The sequence below is a fragment of the Chrysoperla carnea genome, chromosome 2 (genome assembly GCF_905475395.1).
Source record: "Chrysoperla carnea chromosome 2, inChrCarn1.1, whole genome shotgun sequence".
Classification (NCBI taxonomy): Eukaryota; Metazoa; Arthropoda; class Insecta; order Neuroptera; family Chrysopidae; genus Chrysoperla; species Chrysoperla carnea.
This window is the reverse complement of record NC_058338.1, coordinates 6565862-6590980: the sequence shown is the minus strand read 5'-3', so window position 1 is coordinate 6590980 and position 25119 is coordinate 6565862. Positions and strand designations below refer to the sequence as shown.

Here is a 25119-nt window from a genome sequence, read left to right as displayed (position 1 = left end):
CATGTACATACCTCTATATTAACCTTTACCTAACATAGACACTTGATAACTTAAAACCTCTATAACTTAAAATATTTTGTGTTTCCCTTGGACTTTAAATTATCTAGATTCTACTGTATAAACAATATTAAATTATCAATTTGTCCAGTTTTTACATTCCGTAGCACACTAGTTAAAATTAACTTTTTTACAGTGTTATGGAATGTAAAAACTGGATAAATTGATAATTTAATAGTGTAATGTATTCAAATATTTCAATTTTGAGTACAGACTAAAATAATGACAAAATATTAAGAACCGGCTCTATTTGTCAATTGATGTGTAAATTGAATTTTCGACCTTTTTCGAATACGTTTAAGTTAATTAATTAATCCATATAAAATTTATTAAGCACTTTCAGTAGACACAAATGCCGCTCATACATTATTTTAAATGAGATAAATTGAAAATATTATGGGCCTAGCTAAACTATAGAATTACAAATTTTTTTTCATAAGCAATAAAAATTGGTTTTCATAAAAAAATGCAATATATTTCCTTCAGAAAAAATTCTTCTTTAATAACCTATTGAACGATTCCTGCAATCAAAACCTGTGAACGCGGCAGTTCCTTATTCGCGAGGCTAAATTGACGTTCCCGACTCATCGTTGAACGCAGATAGGTTTTAATTATTTTCGGTTTGCTGAAATATTTAGTTTAAAGCTGTACTAGTATTAGGAAACGCTTCTTGCAAGTTACTTCGAGTTTTCATTAATTTCGATTACCCTTTTAACGCGTCAAGTTCTTGGCAAAAATCAACTGTATTCAAGTCTTTTAAATATTTTTGTAGTAGATTGGCTCATTTATCCGCTGATCTTTGGATCCAACATGGGATTTGATCATAAATCAACATAAGATACGTTCAAAAACCAGCAAGGTGGGCTTTTTGAAATCGTTCTTTTTTTCAATCAGATTCATGATTTCCGGGGGAAAGGCACCGATTTGGTCTCCTCCCTAGATCCAGGGCTGACGTTCGTGTCATCTGTATAAGAAAATTCAACCATACCCATGTATAGTCCATATATTTTTGCTAAGCGATTTATAATTACTATCCATGAATGTTCGATGTTCATATAAAAAAACAAGATCAAACAACTAAAAATTAACCCAAATTATATATTCAATTCAATTCAGACGTCCCTCAAATTTATAGCAACGATTGATAAATACTTTAGCGTGTCACACAAAAAAAAAAAGGTCAGCAAAACCAAAAAGGTGGTTTCTCATACATCATCAAAGATTATAACTTTCACAAAAAATCCTTTTTGAGAAAGTGTTGATTACGTAAGAATAAAAGGTCTAATTCAAGAAAGATTTAAAAAAAAAACTAAGTTTGCATAAATTAAAAGAATTTTTTGATAAATTTTTGTTGTAAAGTAAATTAAATTTATTTTTGATTCTTTCTTCTTTTTTTTTTGAAAATAATTTTTAAACACCACACATTTTTGTGAAACTTTTATACTTTATTAGCAACCTTCTATTCAAAAAAAAATCTAAAATACAAAAAGAGGGAGGGTTCTGCTATAGCAGGTAAAAAAAAAAAAGAATTTCTTTTAAGATACTTAAATAATAAACAGTTAGATATAAGTACAACACTATTCAAAAAAGATGCTGAATTCACTAAAAACACCACAGCAGCAGCTCGTCGTATTCAAGAATTGTGAGAAACATGTGAACATGTGAGTTTTTGAAATATATTGAAGAGAAAACACCACATGAGAAATTTTGAAATTCTATTCAACAAATTTAAAATTTATGATGTCATACATGCGTTTGAGTTAAATTAGTATAAATTTTTTAAGAGAAAATCATCGTAAAAAATTTGAAATTATTGTTTTTAGCTTACACAACTCACATCAAAATGAATTTAAGATTGTATGGGGAACAGATTCCCAAAATTATACTAAATTTATAATATTTAATTTAAAATATAGAAAAAAACTGATTAATAATACAATGAATAAGCCGGAAAAAAGTGTCGAAAATGGAAAATGAAATGAAACTTTTTGGAACGTGTTTATAGGACCTCAAGGAACATTCAACCAACTTAGCCTAGTGAGAATGGGACATATAGTTCCAGCGGGAGGCATATGTCCCCTGAAATGCTTATTTTGGTTTATAATTGTTATATAGTAGGTATTTTTGGTGACAGAACATAAATCCGATGCCCGAAAACACTAATTTTGTCACGTATTCCAAAAGTCATGCCAATTTTGATCCAAAATCCTGCTTTTTAGCATAAAAACGGAAAAACTAAGTATTTATCGTCCAAAATATTATCTATTAGGTATTTGAGGTCGTTGATTAAGAATCTGATGCCAGATTAACGAATTCTGTCACGTGTTCCGAAAATTTTTTGCACAATAATTTCATTGTTCCGCATAAAAACGGCAAACTAAGTATTTATCGTCCCAACGTTTGTCTAGGAGGAATTTTTGGCCGCTGATTACGAATCTGATGTAAGATTAACGAATTCTGTCACGTCTACCGAAAATCGTGTCATTTTTAATCAAGGATTTCATTTTTTAGTTACCGTTTGTAGCAAAAAAGCTAAAGTCTTTTGCAATAATGGCACTATTTTCGGAATACGTGAAATAAGTCGTTAATCTGATATCAGATTCGAAACTAGCGACCAAAACTACCTCCTACATAATAGTTTGGACGATAAATACTTAGTTTTCCGTTTTTTTATGCCAAAAGTGGAATTTCGGGTCCAAAATTCCATGATTTTTGGAATACGCAACAGAATCTTGTAATATATGACATCGGATTTGTAGATTTTCAGCGACCTAGAAAAATTATTCATGCTCAATAACGGATTTTATTGAATCTAAAATACATTTCCGATGGAGAGATATGGTTCCGGATATGAGTGTTTGAATCAATTCATGAAAAAAATAAAATCACAAATTGATCTGAAAGATCACTTGAACAAAATCCGATCAATGAAAAGACAGAATTTTTAATAAGGACACATAAAAACGAAGGAAATAAGAAACGCAGGTATATAAAAATCTTTAATAAACTTGAATACATATGAAGAGTTAATTTTTGAAAATAACACCTGTGTTCCGGAAGCTACGGATCTCAGAAATATAAAACTATAGTATTCGATAGATGTTTCATCAAATAAATTGGGGGAACTATGATTTCATACTTTTACAAAAATACACAGGTTTTGTGATATTCGAACTAATTAATTTGGAAAGATTAATATTTTCGATATTTTAATGGTTTATAGTTTTCAAAATACTGAAGACTAGGATTGTCACCTTAAAGTTTCGGAAAGTCGGGAGATAGTGAATTTATTGACGCCAGTCAAATCCTATTTTAAAATCGCAGCTGCTTTTTTTATTATGTTATTTGGGTCACTTAAGAGAAGTTGAAACTACGTTTTGCAAGCAAAAAAAAATTGGGCTTCAAATTTTCGGACTTTTTACATTTAAACTTAATGGTTTAAAAAAAATTCAAAATTTTAACATTTCTGAAAACCATGTAAATTTTTCAAGCATCATATCTCATAAGCTTTTGGACATAGAGAGCTGTGCGTTGGCTTCAATTGTTTCAAATTTATTATACTTTCAAAATGACAATAGCAACTAATGTCAAAAGCTCATAGTTTTTAAATTGAACTGCAAAAACTGAAATAAGTCCCGAAATTTTGTAGTTTTTCACGAATTACGCAGGTAGCACAAAATTTTTTGTGCTTGGAAAATGCAGTTTCCCACTTCTTTAAGGGGTCGAAATAATAAACCAAAAAAGCAGCTTTACTTCGCGTTTTGCGATTTTTCCAAAATATATGAATACAAAACAAATAAAAGCTGCCCAAAAGCATTACAAAGCTCCTACCCAAGAGCATTACAAAGCTGACAGTTGTGGCTGATTGGAAAAATTAAACGAATTTTCGACACGTGAACCAAATGAAAGTCTCGGATATTTTCCATGACAGTGCTTTTTTCAAGCTTTTCTGAACTATAATACGATCTATGCAGGTATTTGGACAAAAACTAAAAACTTCAATTTCAAAAGTTTCTCTACTCAAGAAACTTTTAAAAGCTGCCTATGCATGCAATCGATCATTTGATTAATTTAATCATCGGGGAAATTAAATTCAAAATTTGGTGCAATTAATTTCGAATCCAAATCCTCGAAAGACACATCACAATGACTTCCGTATACTAATATACAAATGCAAATCGAATTAAACAAATTAAAACAACGTGTGCTATTATTTATTAAGATTCTTTTTTTTTTTATACAAATTAAAATTTAACAACAACATCAAAAAAAAAAACGGCAACATGTCAATGCACTTTGATGTTAGTTTTTTAACATTCAGCCGACAGACAGGCAGACTGAATGACTGACTGACTAAATGACTGACTGGCAAAACCGCGGCTGCATTGAGAGTTGCACATATACATAATCATAATAATAATAATAATATGGCGAAGAATGGAAATGGAGGTCATTGGATGGATGTAGTTTGGGAGGTGAGTCACCATCATCAAACAAACATATCATTATTCTAAAAAAAAAAAAAATTAAATAAGCAAGCCGTGATTAATATAATCATTTGAGGTCAGACTAATCACTTTCTGAATTGAATAAATCACGGTGTAGTCGTTGATAAAGGAACCTATGTACGTTCAGTATGAGAAATAACTTTCGATCAAACATTCTAGTTTCTGGCCGTCAAATTCTACAATAAAATGTCAGTAAAATTCTACAATAAAATCGCAAAACGCGGTATAAAGCTGCTTTTTTGGTATGTTATTTGGATACCTTAGGGGAGTGTGAAACTACGTTTTGCAAGCTAAAGAAAGTTGTGCTCAAAATTTTCGGACTTTCAGTTTTATATCTATTACGCAGATAGCAAAACTTGCTTGCAAGACATAGTTTCACACTCCCCTAAATGGTCCAAATTTACATCGCCTTTGCTAGTTGAAGCTACCTGCAAATTTCAATCTGCCATATTTTTGAGGAAAATAGACAAAAACACAAAGTTTTGCCCTAATTTGCCCCCTCACGAGAAATCAATGGTGTTTACGAAAAATTGTTTCAAACAAAAGTTGTTTATTTTCTTATAAGGAATATTTTTTACATTGAAACTTTTGTTCTATCTATAACGGTTTAACTTAAGCAAAATTTTAACATTTCTGAAAACCATGTAAATTTTACCAAAAAAAGAAACATTTCTAATAAACCGTACAGAAAATCAACTTAAAATTATGTAGAGGTTATGTTTTACAAATAGAATATCGCGAAATATTTGACGCATACGCAGAACGCGTAAGTATATCTCTCACCACTGAACTAAAGATTACCGAACGGTTGACGCGAGTGCTGACGGACTTCTGCTTAGAATGGAATGACGGCTCCAAATAATTATTTTTGGTAACCTTGTTGGTCGCCTAGGTACTTGGCCAGAGTGCCTAGTATAAAAGAAGGGTCTGGGACAGAGCCAACTACAGTAGACTCGCAGTAATCCGGGCCCTGTCTAATCTGGCACCCCTCGTAATCCGACATAACTATAACGGTAATAACAATGCAGATTTATTATAAATACATGAATTCTTCGTGGCAGAAATTAGAAAATGATTGAAATCTTATCACTTTGAAATGAAATTTATCGGAATACAAGGTATTCTTTCCGGGCTACAGTGGGTTTGTACTCTATAGTGTAACAAATTCGATAATTCGACACTGCTTTGCAAAACGTTTTTCGGATTACCACGGTTCCACTGTATTATTGTAAAAATGTTTTGGTTGATTTCTAGTTGAAAACCACCAACTTTCTATCCAGACAATTGAATAAAACAACATCGTTCAGATTGAACATGAACTAGTGTGATGTAAAGACCTTGAATCATCACACGGTTAATTAGTTAAATTCTCAAATGATGCAAACAAACACCTAATAAACTTCACGATCATCCAATCCAAACTTTATGTGCGCTTTTGTTTGTTTGTTTGCAATCTTGCATGCCATGCAGCGCGGCGGTTAGCGCAACGCGATGTGCGGCATGTAACAACTTTAACAAATAAAATTCAATCAAGAAACCACTAAATTTTTTGGACTTTTTTGTTTTCGGTTCAAACTTTTAGAAACTATTAAAAATATAATTTATAATAAATATGAGATTAGTCAATGGTTTATTGGTTTCTTCGGTTCATTAATCAAGAATATTTTTTTACGATTTTTACTGTTTTACTCAAACAGTGACCAAAATCCACAAATATTTAAAAGTTATTAGGTACCAAGTTTAAAAACACACCCTGTATATGTCCAATGAGAGAAAATGCTCCACATCGAATCGGAAGCTTATTTACCACGCGGCAGAGTTAGTTAGAGTTAGAGTTCATGGATTTTTTTACGTGCCATTTCCTAGAACAATATGGCTTCTGATGTGGGAGTTATTAGGTGAGATTCCGTAAGATGATTACAGTATATTTCTATACCATGTATATGAAATATATCAAGGTATACTAAGTTTAGTCCCAAGTTTGTTACGCTTAAAAATATTGATGCTATGAGCAAAATTTTGGTATAGGTGTTCATAAAATCACCTAATTAGTTCATTTCCGGTTATCTGTACGTCTGTCTGTCGTCTGTCATCACGATTACTCAAAAACGAAAAGAGATATCAAGCTGAAATTTTTCTCTCTAACATACCGAAAAATTCGTTTTTCGAAACAGATATGTTTTTATCAAAACTATCATGATTTGATTTTGCAAGGAAAACTTGCAATTTTTCGCCTTTTACAAGTTTTATTCATTCGATAAAACGCTAATAAGCCTCCCATTGAAGGTCTCCTAGTGTTTTTAACCCTCTCTTTTAATAAGACCGATAATTAAGAATGTTTTCCCTTTAATTTACCAATTTTTCTTATTTTTAATATTTTAAAAGAACTTAATAAGTATATTTTCTTAATAATTAATTAAATACAAAATAATTAAATTACTTTTGTATAATTAATTTATAGAAAAAAATTTTTTTTTATAAAAACAATATTACAAAAAATATTTTTACTTTACTTTGAATATTCGTTGACCCTTAACTGACAACGCGCATATTGAAACACAATTGACTATAAGGTATTAAGAGACTATGAATGTGTGAGAAATTATACTTGATACGCAATAAAGCCAGGATATTTCTGATCAAGAATATCATGGATGTTAATTAAGTATTCCTGAAAAAGAAAACCGGCAGTAATCCTGAATAATCACGTCTATGTATGATTCGTTTTCTTTTCGAGGTAAATAACGCATATTTGCCAAAAATGATATGTGCTTTGAACAATATATTATAAAGCGGTTAAAACAGGCGCGAATCCATCCCTCAAAAAAAGGTTATGGTCACAACCACCCGAAAATCGACCATAGTGGCGATATAGTGCATTCCTACAAAGGAGTATCTTTTTAACTTGACATACTTAAAGCTCCAAAAATAAGTTTACGGGTATTGAATTCAATCTAAGTTTTTCGTTTCAATCAAAACTTTCGTCTCATGAGAGAGGAGAGTGTGGCATAGGACCATCGTGTCCACAATAGTGGATCTGCACTTGGGTTTAAGTACTCTGGAAATATTTGCTTGACTCTCAACGTTTGAATTACAAGTTACATGCCAACACGTTTTAATTACAACGTTTAAAAATTATTTCAGTCGACACTCGCCCGCAGTTTAGAGTTAAATATATTTAAAAAATGTTATTATAATAAAACGAGTTCAATTTTCGATGTAAATATTATTAAAAGAATCAGAATCAATAGATTGCGTAATAATAATAATTTTTGTAAAAGTATGCTATAAATAAAACATAAAATATTCTGGAATTGTATTATTTTAAAATACAAAAGGACATTTATGGAGTAGTTTTTAGGGGAAAAGGTTAATTGTTTCTGGGTATTTATGGAAATTAGTTATTCGAATTAGCTTTAAATTTTGGGTTCCAATTATATTTTTCGGGAAAATGTAATAATTGACCATAATTGGACGCTAAAACCATATGGACGTTAAAACTGTTAGCACAGAGCTTTCCTGGATATCAAAAGTGGGCATCCGTCCGTTATCATTAAGATTTCGGAGACAAGATCTAATTATTTTTATAACATAACGAAATAAGAATAAGTTTGAAATATTGAGCTAAATAAAAAATAAAAATATAATTGCAATTAATCATATATTTATGGAAGTCGCTTGATTCTTTTGAATTTTATTTATCTCATCATTTAATTTAAAAATTTTTCAATAAAAAACAAAAGCTAAAATTATTTTTTTAAATAATCTTAAAAGCGCACTTGTATTAGTTCAACTTTCAAAATTTAAATATCTTTTTCTTTTCAATATACAAAAGTTTCAAAAAAAAATAATATTCTCATTTTTGTTTCAAAAAAAAAAACTAAAAACCAAAAAAAAACAGAAAAAAATTGACAGTTGTATATATTTAATAAATTCTAAGAAAAAACAAAAACATATAAATGACCTTTAAAATTGATTGCTTTGCATTAGCAGCTTCGCAAAAGTACAAACAAAAACACACATAGCCAAGCAAAACAAAACGAAAAACATCATTAAAAATTGTATTCGAACAAGTGAGATGGACATAATGGAAGAAGGAAAGAGAGATGTAAAACAGTTTTTGATTATATTTTTTTGAAAAATAATGCACAAAATATACACCATCTCACTCGAACCAATAAGAATACAGTAATATGAATTTATATAATACGATTGGTTTAGAACGAAGAGGGTGTCCGTGTCCTTACATGTGTGTGTATCAGTTGTGTGCGAAACACAACGTCTACATCTCTTTCTTGGACCACAATTTCGGCATATACTCAAGTATCTCAGACAACAGTCGCTAGTCGACATTCAAACCATATACACAGCTTCTAGAGATATACCGAACTACCGGTGAGAAGTGTAGTCCAAGTCCAGTCACTTAACAAGTAACTACAAGTTAACAGGACAATACACACCAACAGTCACAGTCATCCGTGTGTTCAGTGGTAACAGTGTTGGTCGAAGAACGTGAACGTGTACACATAGTTTACAAAGTGAACATATACAGAGAGATCACACAGAGCTTTGCAGAGCGTCACACCAACAGTGAAGTGTGCAATAAACATTTGACGAACGCGTTCATATTTCCGTGCAGTTAAAAAGAATAAAAAGTTTTTTTTTGTCTAAAGTGTGTGGTGATAGAGAATGATGTGTGGTTATGATACAATCAAACGTGTATACATTCATAGTGCACATCGCTTTTAAAACTTGCAATTGGTTCACCTAGTAAACTATATTATTTTTTTAAATTTAAATTTCGCGCGTAGTGTTTTCAAGTGCGTTATTTGATTAATTAAAGCTCGCTCATGAAAATTCACGTACATCGACGTGTTTACACAGTTTATAGTTAATTTATTTTAAGACTTTTTTTTTGAAGTTGAAATCAACGAAATTAATCATGGGCTAAAAACTCTTTTTTTTATAAAAAAACGTACATTTTTTATTTTAATTTAATTTTTTGTTGTTGATTTAAAAAAAATTTTCGAAATGATTTTATAATGATAAATAAACGACGTGGTAACGAATTTTTTATTAAATTTTTTTATTTTGAACATTATTTATAAAAATTTGAGTGAATATTTATTATGGCAAGTAATAACGGACCGATTTATCAACAATCACAACAACAGCAGCAGCAACAACAAAGGACCACACAATATCATTGTAAAGAATGCGGTGTTTATTTTGATTCGGCACAATCATTGGATGTACATTTACAATATCATAAGGAGAATTTGTTAACGAAATGGGCAAATCAAGCGGCGAATCAACAACAATCTGGCGGGGAAGAGGCGAATAATAATAAAATAAAACGTGAATTAATTACATCGTCGGTGGCACAAGCGGCCGCAGATTCAAGTGATAATACAATTGTAAGTAGTAATAATAAAAATCCTCCAGATAGTCCTAGTGGTGCTGGGGGTGCAGGTAACAGTGGTCATCCAGCAACACCACAAAGTTACCATAGTGCACCATCCCCATATCAAAATGAACCCACAAATTTTTCACCAAATTTTCATCAATTTCATATCAAAACTGAAGGTGGTGGTGCAGGGGGTCCAAATGATGGACTAACACCACCAACAATGCTAGCATCACCATTTCATCCACATTATCAAAATTTACAACAATACCCCCCACCACCACCTGATCAAACGCAATATTTTGATCAATTATATGCGCAAGATTATTTAAATAATAAAGCCCCAACAAATAATTATCATCGTTATCAACCATATCAGAATCCAAATGCTCAAGTTACATCATCTTCGAATAATCATAGTCCAGTTGGGGGTATCGGTAGTACGGGTCCATACGGGGGTGTGGGAACAACTAACTCACAACCGACACCGTCGCCAAGTCCAAAACAATGCGATAAATGTGGTTTCGTATGTGAAACAGCAGGACAATTAATTGAACATTTACAAATAGCTCATCCAAATACACCATTTCCAAATCAATTTCAATTCCCGCCGACGAACGGGGGACCAAAAGTGAAAAAAGAGGATGGCGAACCGCAAGCGGAAATCTTAGATTTAGATTCGCAAAAAGTGCATGTGTATCAAACACCCGAGGAACAGGAACAAGATGCTTTGAAGCGACAACAGCAAGCTGAATTAGCAGCTATGGCGGGTGCAGGCGGTGGACATCATAATCCACATTCTGTGTCAGCCATGTTATCAACATGGCCACCACCGTCGCATCATCAAAAAATGATGTTTCATCCGCATCCACATACAACTTACGATGAAACTTCCAAAATGTACAACGGAATGGGTGGGGGTAACGAAGAGCATAAAATGTTTGATCAACAACCGAAATTATTTCAACCCCATCAAATCACAAATAATGATTATCATCATCAAAATGTGAGCACAACAACACACCATGATAATATATTGGGTGGAGGTGCAGGCGGGGGAGGTGGACCTGGACCGGGACCAGGAGGTCCTGGTTATCGCCCTTACGAACATATACCCGTGCAACCATCACCACCGATAATATCTTCGACACAAATTGTTTCTAATCAACAATCAAATTTACCAACACCGATTACAACAAAAGGTGGTGCAAATTGGAAATCAAATGAAGCGCGTCGTCCAAAAACTTATAATTGTTCCGCGTGTAATAAATGGTTTACTAGTTCGGGACATTTAAAACGACATTACAATACGACGTTGCATAAGAATGCTGTCAAATCATCTGGGCAACCAGATCCAGCGACGCTACCTATCAGTGCACACCATCACCCGACGCGAGATCCAAATCACCATTCAAATCGACAGAAGCAACAACAGCAGCAGCAACAACAACAACATGATGTCAATTCTCAATCACCTGGGGGTGCAACGATGATGGGTGGCGGTGGCCATTTAGGCCCACCATCACAACCTCCAACAACCACAAGCGGTGGTGGTTCGGGTGATGATACAAACAGTGATGACATTGGCAGCGGAGCATACGATTCGCGAGGTCAACATCCGGGTTTATTACAACAACCTCCTAGTGGACCATACGATAGGCATCCGCCGAATATCTCACAAAATTCCCTTAGTCCAAATTTAACAAATTTATCATCAGGGAGTCCCCCAAACGGGGAAGCAGGTCCCTCAGCCATCAACGAACTTTCGAGGGGCCTGCAACTACAACAATCATCGACAACTTCCACCCCCATCACCCACAATATCCCACATCAACTTTCTCACCTCTCACCGCAACACCACCATTCCACCAATATACATCCGCAAATTTCGCCCACCACAACGACACATCATCCCCATCAATTGCTGCCCCCTTTCAACATAATAAACCAGCCTATGATGGATATCATGCCCACATCGGGGGGTCACCAAGTAATGGGGACATCATCCAGCACCCCACATCACAGTCCATCAATTTTCCATCATCCGGGACATCAAATCACGAACTACCCAAACGAGTTGTCCCCCCACGTTACACACCCAACTATGGTGGTTATCAACAGCAACACTCTACCGCAGCAACAGCTTCCGGTTTCAACCACCACCAGCCACAATTCTATTGGTGAATACCAACAGCAAGATTTTACAAACATGATTTGTAACACCAACGCAACGTCATCAAGCCAAGAAAATAATTGTGGACCATTACCTAGTTTTGCACAATTTGCAATGCTAAGTGGTGTTCAACCATTGAATCAATTAGGTGTACAAATCATTAATAGTAACGTGGGGGGGCCGAGTTCGGTAACGGACTCGTCATCACAAACATCATCTTATCATATATCAACAACAAATGATAACACGAATGAACATAATAACGATCATGAAGAATCCGAATTTATTTTACCCGATTTAATTGATGAAAATACCAAAATTAGCAGTACCGATCAAACACCACCAAACAATAATAATTATCAGCATATTATTTATCGTTCATCACCAATCGATCATCATTTTTATCAACAGAATCAACAGATAACAGTGTTACAACCAATCGATCAAAATACATATAATTTTGGTGATAAATTCAGTGATAAATTATTAATATTATCACCAAATAATAACAATTATAATCAAAATTTTATCGATTATAATCAACATCAAACGATGATCAACGATAAAGATTTATCATCATCGTCATTATCACCATTATCACCACCAAATTTATCGATAAAGCGTGAAGAGATTGAGAATGAAACAAGTAGTCCATTAATTACATCAACTGGTAGTCCGTTAAATATCAAACGGATGGAGAGTAAACGGGGCAGCGGCGGGGGTGCAGCGTTAAATGGCGCAGCCGGTAGTGGTGTACATAAATGTATAGATTGTGATAAAATATTTAACAAAGCATGCTATTTAACGCAGCATAATAAAACATTCCACTCAGGTGATAAACCATTCAAGTGTGGCCGTTGTGGAAAACGATTTTCCGATAACACAAACTATAATATCCATTTAAAAAAGCATGCGGGTGATAAACCGCATAAATGTGAACAATGCCCGAAGCAATTTAATCATAAAACCGATTTACGACGGCATATGTGTTTACATTCCGGTTATAAACCGTACGCGTGTGATACATGCGGCAAAGGTTTTATCCGGAAGGATCATATGGTCAAACATTGTGATACGCATACGAGGAAAACTTCCAAATTACAACAGCAACAGCAATTACAAACGCAACAACAACAATCACAGATTCAATCGCAATCACAGCAAACGCAAGACGATCGGAAATTCGATACGACGGCTCAAACACAAAGTCATATTAATTCGAATAATGGTGGGAACACTGGTAATTTTTAAAAAATAAATTATTCCGTTTTACCTCGAAATTCGGTTTCATTTGTTTCTTCGGTTTGTTTTTTACGAAGTACTAATAAAAAAACTTGCTATAGTTCAATCGCTTTACAGAGGTCACTTTTAACTGTAAATTTGAAACTATGTTCAATCGTTTTCGATTTGCGTCTTTCATTTTTAAACATCGGGTTGGAAAGATGAGAAAGTCATAAAATTCTAAAACATCATGATGTTTAATTTCAATAATTTTTGGGGGAAAATTAGTTTTTTGCTTTATCGCGAGGGTTGGATTATTTTTAAACAATACATTTTTCGAAAAAAATTTTCTAATAAAAGTTGTTCCTTTCTATGTAAGGAACATTGTTTGTGCGTGAAATATTTCTGTATCTCTTGTAGTTTTCAAGATATCGAGTTACTAGACATACCAGATGGGAAAATATATTGGTTTAAACTTGTTCAATTCTTTTCGAAATTACAAATAATTCAGAAAAATATTTCAAATAAAAGTTGATCCTTTTGATATAAAGAACATTTTTTGTGCGTACAATTTTTATGTACCTTTACCAGACATGAATTATTTTTCCAAAAATGCATTTTCGCACAGTTTAAAAATCGAAAAACATTATAGTTTCAAAAATCAAAGTAATATTTATACCGGTTTGCCATAGTTGTGCCAAAATAAAATTAATCTTCAATAAAAACGTACTTGTGTTTTCTGACCTCTGTAAAATGAATCAACAGTAGCGCCACTAGTGACAAAAGTTTACACTGCCATCCATATCATTACAAAATAAAAAAAACGAAAGCGCTCACAATATAACTCAGTTAATTTTACTTAAAACGTACACAAAACGTTTTTAAGTAAAATCATGCAATTTAATTACCTCAATAATACTCAGATTAATAAAAAAAAATAAACTTAAATTCAGGAGAAAAAACTATTTTAAATAATTATAGAAATATATCAAAATGTACAAAATAAAAAAACTATTTGAAAATAATAATTTTATTATAGCTTATTAATTATTGATCATTAATGATTTTTTGAATAATTAATTAATTAATTGATTAATATAAATATAGACAAATTATTAATTATAGTAATTATTATATATTATAAATAGTAAAAAGAACAATTGTAAAAAAATCTCTTACAAAAATTTTAAAAATAATTTAGGTCTCAGTTAGTTTTATAAAACAGAAACGAAACAAATTACTTGACTCCAAGGACAAATATATTTTACAGGAAATACTTTGAACATTTTTAGAAGCGCAATTTAAAGACAAAAAAAAAAAAAAACATTATATACCGAATTATTCAACTTAAAAATTGTTCAAAGTGAACATCCTGTATAAATGTATGAAAAAAAAATACTTAATTTTTTTTTTCTATAGAAATTATTTATCGTATATTTTTTTTGAATTTTGTTTTAAACAATTTTAATCGTGGAATTTATCGTTATCGAATTCTTTATCGTGTTTTAATAGATTGGTATTTATAAGAAACACTTTTATACCGGGTGTTTAAAAATTCGAATTATCGATTTAATGTGTGCCAAATGAATTAGAGAATAAAAACTTTTGGAAAAGAAAATGAATAATTTTTTATTTGAAATAAATTTTTATTGGAGCTGTCCATAAAATAAATACGTCACAAGAGGAGCAAGTCGCGCAGTCGAAAGGGGAACATATTAAATACAGTTTTATTTCAAAAAAAATGAAAAATTCTTTGTTATTAATGGAAGCTCAAAGGAAATATCGGTGCAAAGTATTTTATGGACAGCTTCCTATTAATTTTTTTCGAAATTGATCGTTTTTAAATCGAATATGTCTCGAATCAAAGGTTATTCGTTTTCCATTGACACAAAATAATGATTTTCTATTAATTTCTCGTGGTTAAACTTCTACTACCAAATGATTTCGCAGAAAAAAACTTCATTTGCTTTATGATTTTCAACTTTTTATCATTGACACCCCGGTATACTTTTTTAACGTTCTATTTTATCTATGTCTTGAATGTTTTGAATTAAATTGTTTAAAACAGGGAAAAAAATATTGGAATTAATTTTTAAAGAAAAGAAAAACTAATTTGTTAATTTTTAGATGTTAAGTAAAAAAAAAAAAATAACAGAAATTTTTGATATCCATTAACGAGACAAGTGAAAATAAATGCAATAATTTCCAATAAATAAAATAATTTTAATAATCGAATGGGATATTTTATGTGTTAAAAAAAATAAAAATTTAAATTAAAAAAATAGGATTTAATAAGAATTATTAAGTACCTGGTTGTAAACTTAAAATACAATGTTTTATCTCAATAATTAAAACTAACTAAACCAATATTCAGGGAATTTTGAAAAAAAAAAAAATAAATTTTGTGATTTTAAAACCATTTTTTTTTCTCAATTATTTATTGTTTATACTTATTTTTTTGTTAAGTTTTTCCAGGGGTTATGTTAACTATTTAATTCAGTAAGGAAGTATTCATCGAGAATTGCGTTTAATCGATATTTCAGTGAAAGTATTTATCGTTTGGACGAACCTAAAAAATTTTCGCCATAATGAAGCCACCTTCGTTGTATTCCAACTTTGGCTAAAACGTACGGGGGACAAAAAGGCGCTTCACCACAAAGTATGATGACGACATCTTGAAGTTAATTGAAGTTAATCGTTCCACTTCTGGATATCGATTGAACGCAAATCTAGCCACTTTTTTCGATGATATTACTGTATTATAATTTTTGCGTTGGTTACCAAAAAAAATGAAATGAAAAGTGAAAGATTTTTTGTTAAGTAAGTTATTAAAAATCGATTTTCCTGTGTACATTTTTTCCTCAATTTAAATCGTAAGGACAGGGTGAAATTTTTACCAATAATTTATTTTAAGCTTTTTTTTTTTAATTTTAAATTCATTAAATGTTAAATTCCAATATGTTTTCTGAATTTAACATTTAATGAACTAATTAATTTTTTTCGACGGCAATATGATGAGGTTTCGATATATCGTGTGTAAATAATTTTTTTGGCCATATTATTATTATATTTGACGATATGTGACATGTGTGTCATAAATGGACTTGTTTTTGTTATTTAAAAACCAATAAAATTGTGTGTTAAAAAACCATTTTATTAAATTTTTGTTGATAAAATAAAAAAAAAAACGTTTAATTTTTATGAGGTTAAAGTTTTTTATCATAAATTTTTTCTTTAGGTCTGTTTTCAAGTGTGTATTTTTTTTTTGAGTTGTCGCAAAAATGTGTTGAGTGTTTCAAAAAAAAATGAGTGTCTCAGATTAATTTTTTTTGAGTGTGCAATAAAAGATCTCATTTATTTAAAAAAAAAATCATTGATATCATTTGAATCACTCGAGATGGGTAAACGAGTGGAGTTGGATCATTAAGGACTCCCTTGACTTTGTAGGTTTTAATTCATCATTTGAACGCGATCTTTGATAACTTAATCTGGACACGACCAAAAAAAAACTCTCTTACAGGTCTTTTTGACCTGTTTTTTCTTTACTTACAAAATCAATTCCATGAAAACAAACTTCGAATCGAAGTCAGGATCAATGATTCAAGTCAACTCGGATATCACTAGAATCTTTTCAATATTTGAATGAATTTTACTAAAAAAATTAAAATTAGGATCCTTTTTCTTATCCCAATTCCAAAAAAAAAAGAAGTTGAATGTGAATGTGTTATTTATCTCATAAGTTGTTTCGAATGATTGAAAGGTTAAAATGTTTGAAGTCAGTAGTGAAATATTAAAAACAGATCACAATTGTATTTTACGTGTGTGGTATATATACAGTGTGCATATATTTTAAAACCCTCCTTTTGAAAATAAAAAAAAAACATTCCTTGATTTACCTCAAAATAAAACAAACAAAAATTACGATTTACAAATTTACAAATTTAATCGCAATCAAAACGCAATGAAAAAAAATAACAAGACAAGTACAAAAATTAAATAAAAAAACAGAATTTTTAGAAAAAAATTTTAATATTTGTATGATATTTTTAATTTGTTATTTAAGACTGATGTATTTAATTATTATTATTATTATTATTAATTATTAATTTTTGCATAATAAAACAAAAAATATTCCTATTAATTATTAAATAAATAAAAAAATATTTTAATTTTTTTTTATAATTTTTTTTTTCGTCAAATTTTTAACTTTGTGTATAAAATAAATCCTTTTTTTTTTATTGATTAATTTTATTGTCAAAAATCAATAATTGTTTCCTTTTTTTTTCTAAGTTACTTTAAATCGAGTATTCGATGACATATTTTTTTTTTTGTTAAAAATTCTCAAAAAATTAAAAATAATTATTGTACAAAAATAATTTTCTGGTTTTTCATTTTCCTCCAGTATTTTTTATTTCAGATTATATTTTTTTTAAATGAGATTTTACAAAATAAAAGGTAAGTTTCTGAAAGAAAGTTAGGTATGTCAACCTAGGTCACAGTCCTGCGACCTTCGACTGTAATTTAGTCAGTTATTTTAGGACGGCAAGTCTAAACGACAAATTTTATGATTTTTCGACTTAATGGAATTTTATTGTAACCTTCAAAAATTGAACATTTTGCGATGATATACAAAAAATTTGCTTAGTTTTTGCGATTTTTATATTCGAAACTTCTTTCTACCAATTTTCACGGAATTTTTCTTTTTTAAGTTAAAATTCGTTATCAGCGTGCTAAAAAATATGTAAAACAATATAAAAATCGCAATATAAATCTTATCAAAAAAAAAAAAATGGGAATTTTATCAGCGTAAGCTTAACATCCGGGGAATATTTTGCCACAGGAATTTTTTGAATTCGATCAAGACTCATCCAAATTTTTAAATTGACCATTGACCATTTTTAGCCTTTTTTCCAAAAAATCGCGTTTAAGAAGTTTAAGAAGTATTTTATTTTACTCTTAAAATTAATTTGTTTATAACAATTAAGAGCCCACTCGCGTTTTTTTTACCAATTGACTCCTTTTGGTTAAAGGTTTACGACAAGTAAAAAAATGTCGCATTCACATTTTGACTGATTGATTTATCAGTCATTTTCATTTCAACGTACTTTTCCAGGGTTTTGCCGCTTACCTACACGTATAATCCAAAATTTGAATAATAACATCAGCCATATATTTCATTTATACAAATTTTATCCCACGCATATTATACAAGACACACACATGTTTTTACAAAAAAAACACAAAATTTGCATTAATTTTGTTTTTCAAAAAATTAAAAATCACAAAATATATGACAGGCGACACCTTTCGATTCTAAACAAAATACAATACAAACATATTGAAAACAAATAGTCAAAAATATTCACCAGGTGAAAATATAAAAAAAATACCTACAATAAAAGATGAATATTACAAAAATATAAAAGAATAAAATTTATTTATATAAATCATTTTACTGTAATATGTATTACAGTAAAACTACTGTATGTGTGTGTTTATACTTGGTTCTAAAATAGGCGTTAGGTACATGGAACATGGATTTCCCGGGAGTTTGGAAGAGTGATTTTATAGATTTTGAGGTGTTCTTTTCAATTTTCCACTTTACTTCCCCTCGTATCTTTGCGATTTTCGCTAAAGACCATTTTTTGCAATATTTCGAAAACTCTGTATCCAAAGCTGTTAAGACTTTTTCAGCTTGTTGTCAGTACCTAAATAAAGTAAATTGGAAATTGCTGCAAGCATTAATTTTGGTTTTCGTGGTAAATTCATCATGTTTTGTGCTGAATAAAACATAAAAAGAAGGTACCAGAAACTTTGTTTTTATTATACCTCCGTGAATTTTCGTGTAAATGACTTGAAATTTTTCTCATTTTCAAGGTTTTTTCCATAACTTTTAAAAGTGTACAATATACTGTTTTAAAATTATATTATTATTATATTATAAATACTCCAATCAAAATATATAAATCTTTTACTTAATCTATTCAATTTGTGGCGCTCGTACGCCAAAACTATTGATTTTACGAAATAAATCGTCAAGACATAAATTGTAGGAAATTTTATGAAGTTTAATTTTGTATGGATATATTTTCTTCGTAAAATGACTCAAAAAGGAGTTATTGTCAAAAAAAATACTTTTCGACGGATTTGTCCAATATAGAGGCCTGAGTGGAGCAAATATGCAAGATAGCAAAGTGGAAATTCGAAAAGAGGACCTCACAATCTATAAAAATCACCCATTTTCAAAACTCCTGGAAAACTTTCTAGTTAAAACTACCCGATGACTATACTTTATAGATGGAATACCCAATGACTCGAAAAGGAGATATTGTCAAAAAACTGATATTCGCCGTCATTTGTTCAATATATCGGCGTGATCGGCAATGATGCAAAGTAGCAAAGTGGAAATTCGAAAAGAGGACCTGACAGTCTATAAAAATCACCCATTTTCTAAACTCCTGGAAAACTTTCTAGTTAAAACTACCCGATGACTATACTATATAGATAGAATACCAATCAATTCATTTTTAAAAGTATAGTTATATGTGTGTAAAGGATAAACGAGAGAAAAGGGATGTAATCATCAAACTGAATGGGATGTTTAGGGTGGATTTATATAGGAAGCGATATAAAGAAGTTCCCATGAACAGATATATTTATTATACATATATATAGGGTGTCCATGGTGTATTGTTATTTTTTTTTTATGTCTTTTCACCCCTTCACAATATTTTAATGTTCAAGGAAGTTTTATCAGACATACAAGAGATGAAACATTTAAATATTGCAGGTGAGGTGATTTTTTTCTGCATACCTATTTGTTTGTCATCGAAAATTACGTATCGAAAATCTATAACAAAATATAATTTGCTATTAAGATTGATCTGACAGTACAGTAAATTTTTCTAGAGTTTTTTAAACTCTTACCTTTTAGAATCTGCAATTTAAAAAAAAAATTATCGACTACTAAAAGTTCCTGTCTAATCCAGCACCCCTGGTAATCCAACATAACTATAATCTTAATTAGAATTCAGATTAATTATAAATTACAGGAGGTCTGCGGCAATACCATATAGTCCGTCAAGTTCGATAATTCGACACCACCTTGCAAAACGTTTGTCGGATTACCGCAGGTCCACTGTATGTTTTAATAAAATTTGAATATACAGTAAACGCACTGTATAATTTTACCATACTGAATAAAGACACACTCACAGGTTTTTTCATTTTGAATAAATTCATTTAATTCGGAATCAAATATTGAATACCTATTGAATACATTATAACATTACATTACATTATATTTATTTAACTGGTACACAGTGTACTTTACTTACTTCATATATTTATCTATAATTTAATATAGTATACACCTGGAACTTATTTGTATCCCATACAGGAATAATACAGTGTGGTACATACGCTTTCCTTAAATTTTATTTTTCTTCCAGTTATTTTTTTTAACTGCATACTCTGATTAGAATGTTTGAATTTCATTGCAAAAAATAGATAATTGTTCCCTTCCCTGCGACAAAACCTACTTCAATTTATTACAAAATTGAATTCTTACAGAATTTAATAATTTGAATGCAATAACAAGATCCCTACTTTTCAAAAAGTTACGTTGAAGTGAGTTTCAAGCCAAAACAGACCTTGAGAACTTATCATTCAATTGCAAAACGAACCCGATTTCCAATTCTAATTATTTATTAATCTGAATAATTATGAACCCAATAAAAATAGAAAGCATAAAAATCTATTTGACAAAAAGATGAGCATTTTTTGAGATATCTCCAGAATCGTTCCGAATTAAAAAAAGGTTTTTGTACTAGATTTCATCAAAACATTAAATAAATCTAATTTTTTTATTTTTTGGATCTAAATAGCCCCATTTTTCAAGTATACTATATTCCAAATCACTATGTTTTTTTGAGATTTTCATGATTTTTTCATCAAAACTAGAAATCCGAGTTTAAGTTTAAGAAAATTTAAAAAATTTATTTGTGTCTGATTTGGATAAAGTCATTTTTAGAGTAATTTTCAGCCAGAAGAAACTAACATTTTTCGGGTCAAATCTTACAACTGAATTTTAAAGCCACTATCCTCAACTGATTGAGCTGAAATTTTGCCGTTTAGTTATGACAATGCATGGTTAGCTAAGTGAAGACATTCTAAATCCAATATGTCAGACTATCTATTTTTTATACATTCCGATGATATGGTTATTAAATGAATCGTTTTGCTAAGAAGAATTCGAATAAAATGTGTAAATCGGATGATAATGCCTACAAATTTATGGAGTAAGTAGGTATGACTTGATTTTTCCCATCGCTTTCACCATATTTGATATACATACGTTTCTTGAAACGCTTTGCTCTTAAATTATTCTCATTGGTGCCATTGGTTGGTTTTCTCATTGATGCCATTGTCAGAATTGGACCAAATTAAAATAGGATCACACGGAAAGCACCAGCTTTCAAATAGAATAAGAATCATCAAAAACAGTTCATCCATCCAAAAATTCTGAGGTAACCTTCCTTTTTTGTTTGAAGTTGGTTAAAAAACTTGTCCTTTAAGGATGTATGAGCATGACAACAATGTTTGATTTAAAGGCTCAAAATTTGTTTGTAGGTAGTCTTTTACTCAAAGAATTTGTGGTTAAAATTTTAGCTTAGGTATCCGTGCAAATTTTTAAGAAAAAAGTCATTAAAAATCGATATAAAATACATTGGCTCTTATGGAGGAATCTCAAAAAACGACATATTTTGGAAGTTTTTGATAATTTTCATTTGGAATGAATGAAAACAAATTTAAAAAAAACTTTTTAATAGAAAGTAAACATATTAGCAATGAATTAGAAAAGAAAAAAACTAAGTGTCACCGTCCATATAAGGGATGTAAGAGCAGGGTAGATTAAGGGTTGAAATTATTTTTATCTTATTTTCAACTTTGATGATGAATTTTGTTATAACTTCATGAATGTAGACGAAAAGTAAGAATAAAATTTTTCGATATGTGTCTTGGTTTTCGAAATATCGAAAGCTAAATAATTAAACAAAATTGTCAATTTTCGATATTTTGAAAATTAAGCCAGATATCGAAAAATTGTATTCTTACTTTTCGTCTTATATCGTCAAGTAATAATATAAATTTATCATCAAAATTGAAAATATCTATTTTTAAATTTGTGCCCCCACTACCATGCTCATACATCCTTAACGGATATTTTTTCACAAAGAATTTTTCTTGAAAATCTGTATTATGAATGTGGTGGTGACACCCTGTAGGATGTTTATTTAGTACCACAATGCACTTTAATGTATAAAAGTATATGCATGTGCATTTATACAAATAACTATATATTATGTATAGATATTAAATGAATGATAAATCTATTATTTACTGTTTTGGAAGATGAAAATAGTAAAGAGAGAAGAGTTCTCACACTACTCAATAGGATCTGGATCCTGTACGTAGATCTTTATACACAGATCTACTACATATCGTATAAAATATAATATAAAAAAAAAATAATAATATAAATAAAGAAATATAATATAATAATGATAAAAGGTGAAATGATCTATTACTTTCATCCATACAATTTTTATTATATTCTTATATTTTGTGATCTGTTCCCAAGGGGTAACTAACATATCTTTACATTTATACGTGGTACGTATTTATTTTATTAGAGTTATAGATGGTGCATCTAACATTTTGACCTCATTATGATTACTTATTATAATGCTTTTGGATTTATTGAATATTGATTCTATGTATTATTGGAAAATTTTTTGTCGATATATTAAAAATTTATACATAGACAAGGGAATCAATTTTTCAGATCTGTGTGACTGTCGCAAAATTTCAAATTGATATTCCTACAAATAACGAAAATAAGAGGATGTCTTAATCTTAGATGCGATCGACTGTATGTTATTGGTGAAAAATTACATTATGAAAACAACTTATCCTTTTTTCAGAATAAAAATATGGTTTCTATGGCTTCGCAAAACGTAAAATAATCATTTGAGTTTTCAAAATCTCGCTTTGCTTTCTAGACTAAAATTTTTTTGGAACTATGCTCCTTTTCGTACGTTATCGTTCTGATTTGTTTGCAGGTTGGGAGGCAAAGGCAAAAAAATTGTAACAAAAAAAAAAAAACGACCCCAAAAACTGACCATTTTCACCTAGACCACCTAGGAATCTAAAACTTTTTCAATCGATTTTGCTTGTCCTGGATTTTGAGAATATGTAAAAATATTTTTATACTTCGCAATTTGAATTTTTGTCAAAATTGTATGTTGTTTATTTAAAAAAATGAGTTGTGAAAGTGATTATCAGAAGTTAAAGATAATAGAGATCAATAAGTACGAGGATATTATATGTTATGTCATAATAAATATCCTGCTCAAACCAAGTGTAATGTATTCACTTATTAGGTTAACTCCTAATCAGGAGTAATTATTAAAATTGTATTTGACTTTTAAAATTAATACCTTAAAATTTCAGAACAATATCTTGTAAAATTAAAAGTATAGTAAAAGTAAAGTATTTATAATGTACGAATCGAAAGGAACATGGTTCCTACCAGGTATTCAACGACACTTCTCGGTTTTTTTTATTTAATTCTAGTGTACAATACCTGTGAAACAAAAGTACACACCTTCCCCGATTGGTTCTTTAACGGTGATAATTACGACAGCTGAGATTGCAACTGAAATTCTAGAATCCTCTTATCAAAAATCCAAAAAATTTACCACTCAAATGTAATTAAGATAGCAAAGTATGTACTTGCTCCTAGAAGGATGTGAGCAATCGACTTGGTTTCCGATGAAATTCACTGTTTCAAAGCACCTGTAAATTCCATCCACAATGTCATCAAAAGATAGGTTTCATCTTTAAACGTAAGGAAATTACAAATTTTTCTAATTTACAGTGATTGGGAGGGGATTGGCATATCATTCATGTGTAGTGTCGTTTTGGAAGTTTTGACCAGAGTCCTAATTTATTTTAAAGTAAATTTAATATTTGTTTTAAATTAAATTTCCACACCATTTCCCAACATTCTCATTATTTATTTATTCCTTCGGCATAATTCCTATCTTGTATAGATATTTCTAGGCGCGGTAAGGATCGCTGTGAAAGAAATATTTCGATATTTAGATGTTTTTTAAATTGGTAGATTAAGTTCCTATGATAAGATGTGTTAAGATTTGGATCATCGTACCCTTCTTATTCGATTATTATTAATAGGGTAATTCCATCGAGTTAATTACAATTGAATTCTGAGAAGTTCTTGTATAGTGAATCTATGAAGTTCTTCTGCTAATATTTGTATAAATGAGAGTATCATACAAATATCAACGACAATTTTTGTCCAAATAAAGAAAAAACTGTTGCAAAAAAAAAAAAAATACTTAATAATAATTTTCAAAAAACCATTATTTATAGTTTGAAACACATAAAATTAAACCATATATAAAAAACAGAAATACACATCAAAGACTAAAATAAAAAAACAAACCCCTTCTTTAAGCATTTCAATTGATTTGTTGTTGAACACAAATTACAGACCTAGCTCTAAAAAAAAAAACTGTAACAATTTTATTGTCAAAAGATTTTAAAAAGGCGTTGAATAAAAAAAAAATCAGCAAAGTAATAATGCACAGCATCCGAGTCGAGAGAAAATGAAAAGTTAAATTAAATAATGAATGAATTACATATAAATACATACAATGGTATGGAGT

General features: G+C 30.2%; 1 protein-coding gene across 1 annotated transcript; it reads left to right on the top strand.

Moving 5' to 3' along the window:
* The first annotated feature begins 8848 nt into the window (after window positions 1-8848).
* Window positions 8849-13586, top strand: LOC123292319. The gene has a single exon (XM_044872930.1). The coding sequence runs from the start codon at window positions 9695-9697 to the stop codon at window positions 13394-13396; it is 3702 nt and encodes a 1233-aa protein (XP_044728865.1). The 5' UTR covers window positions 8849-9694; the 3' UTR covers window positions 13397-13586.
* Window positions 13587-25119: the final 11533 nt, after the last annotated feature.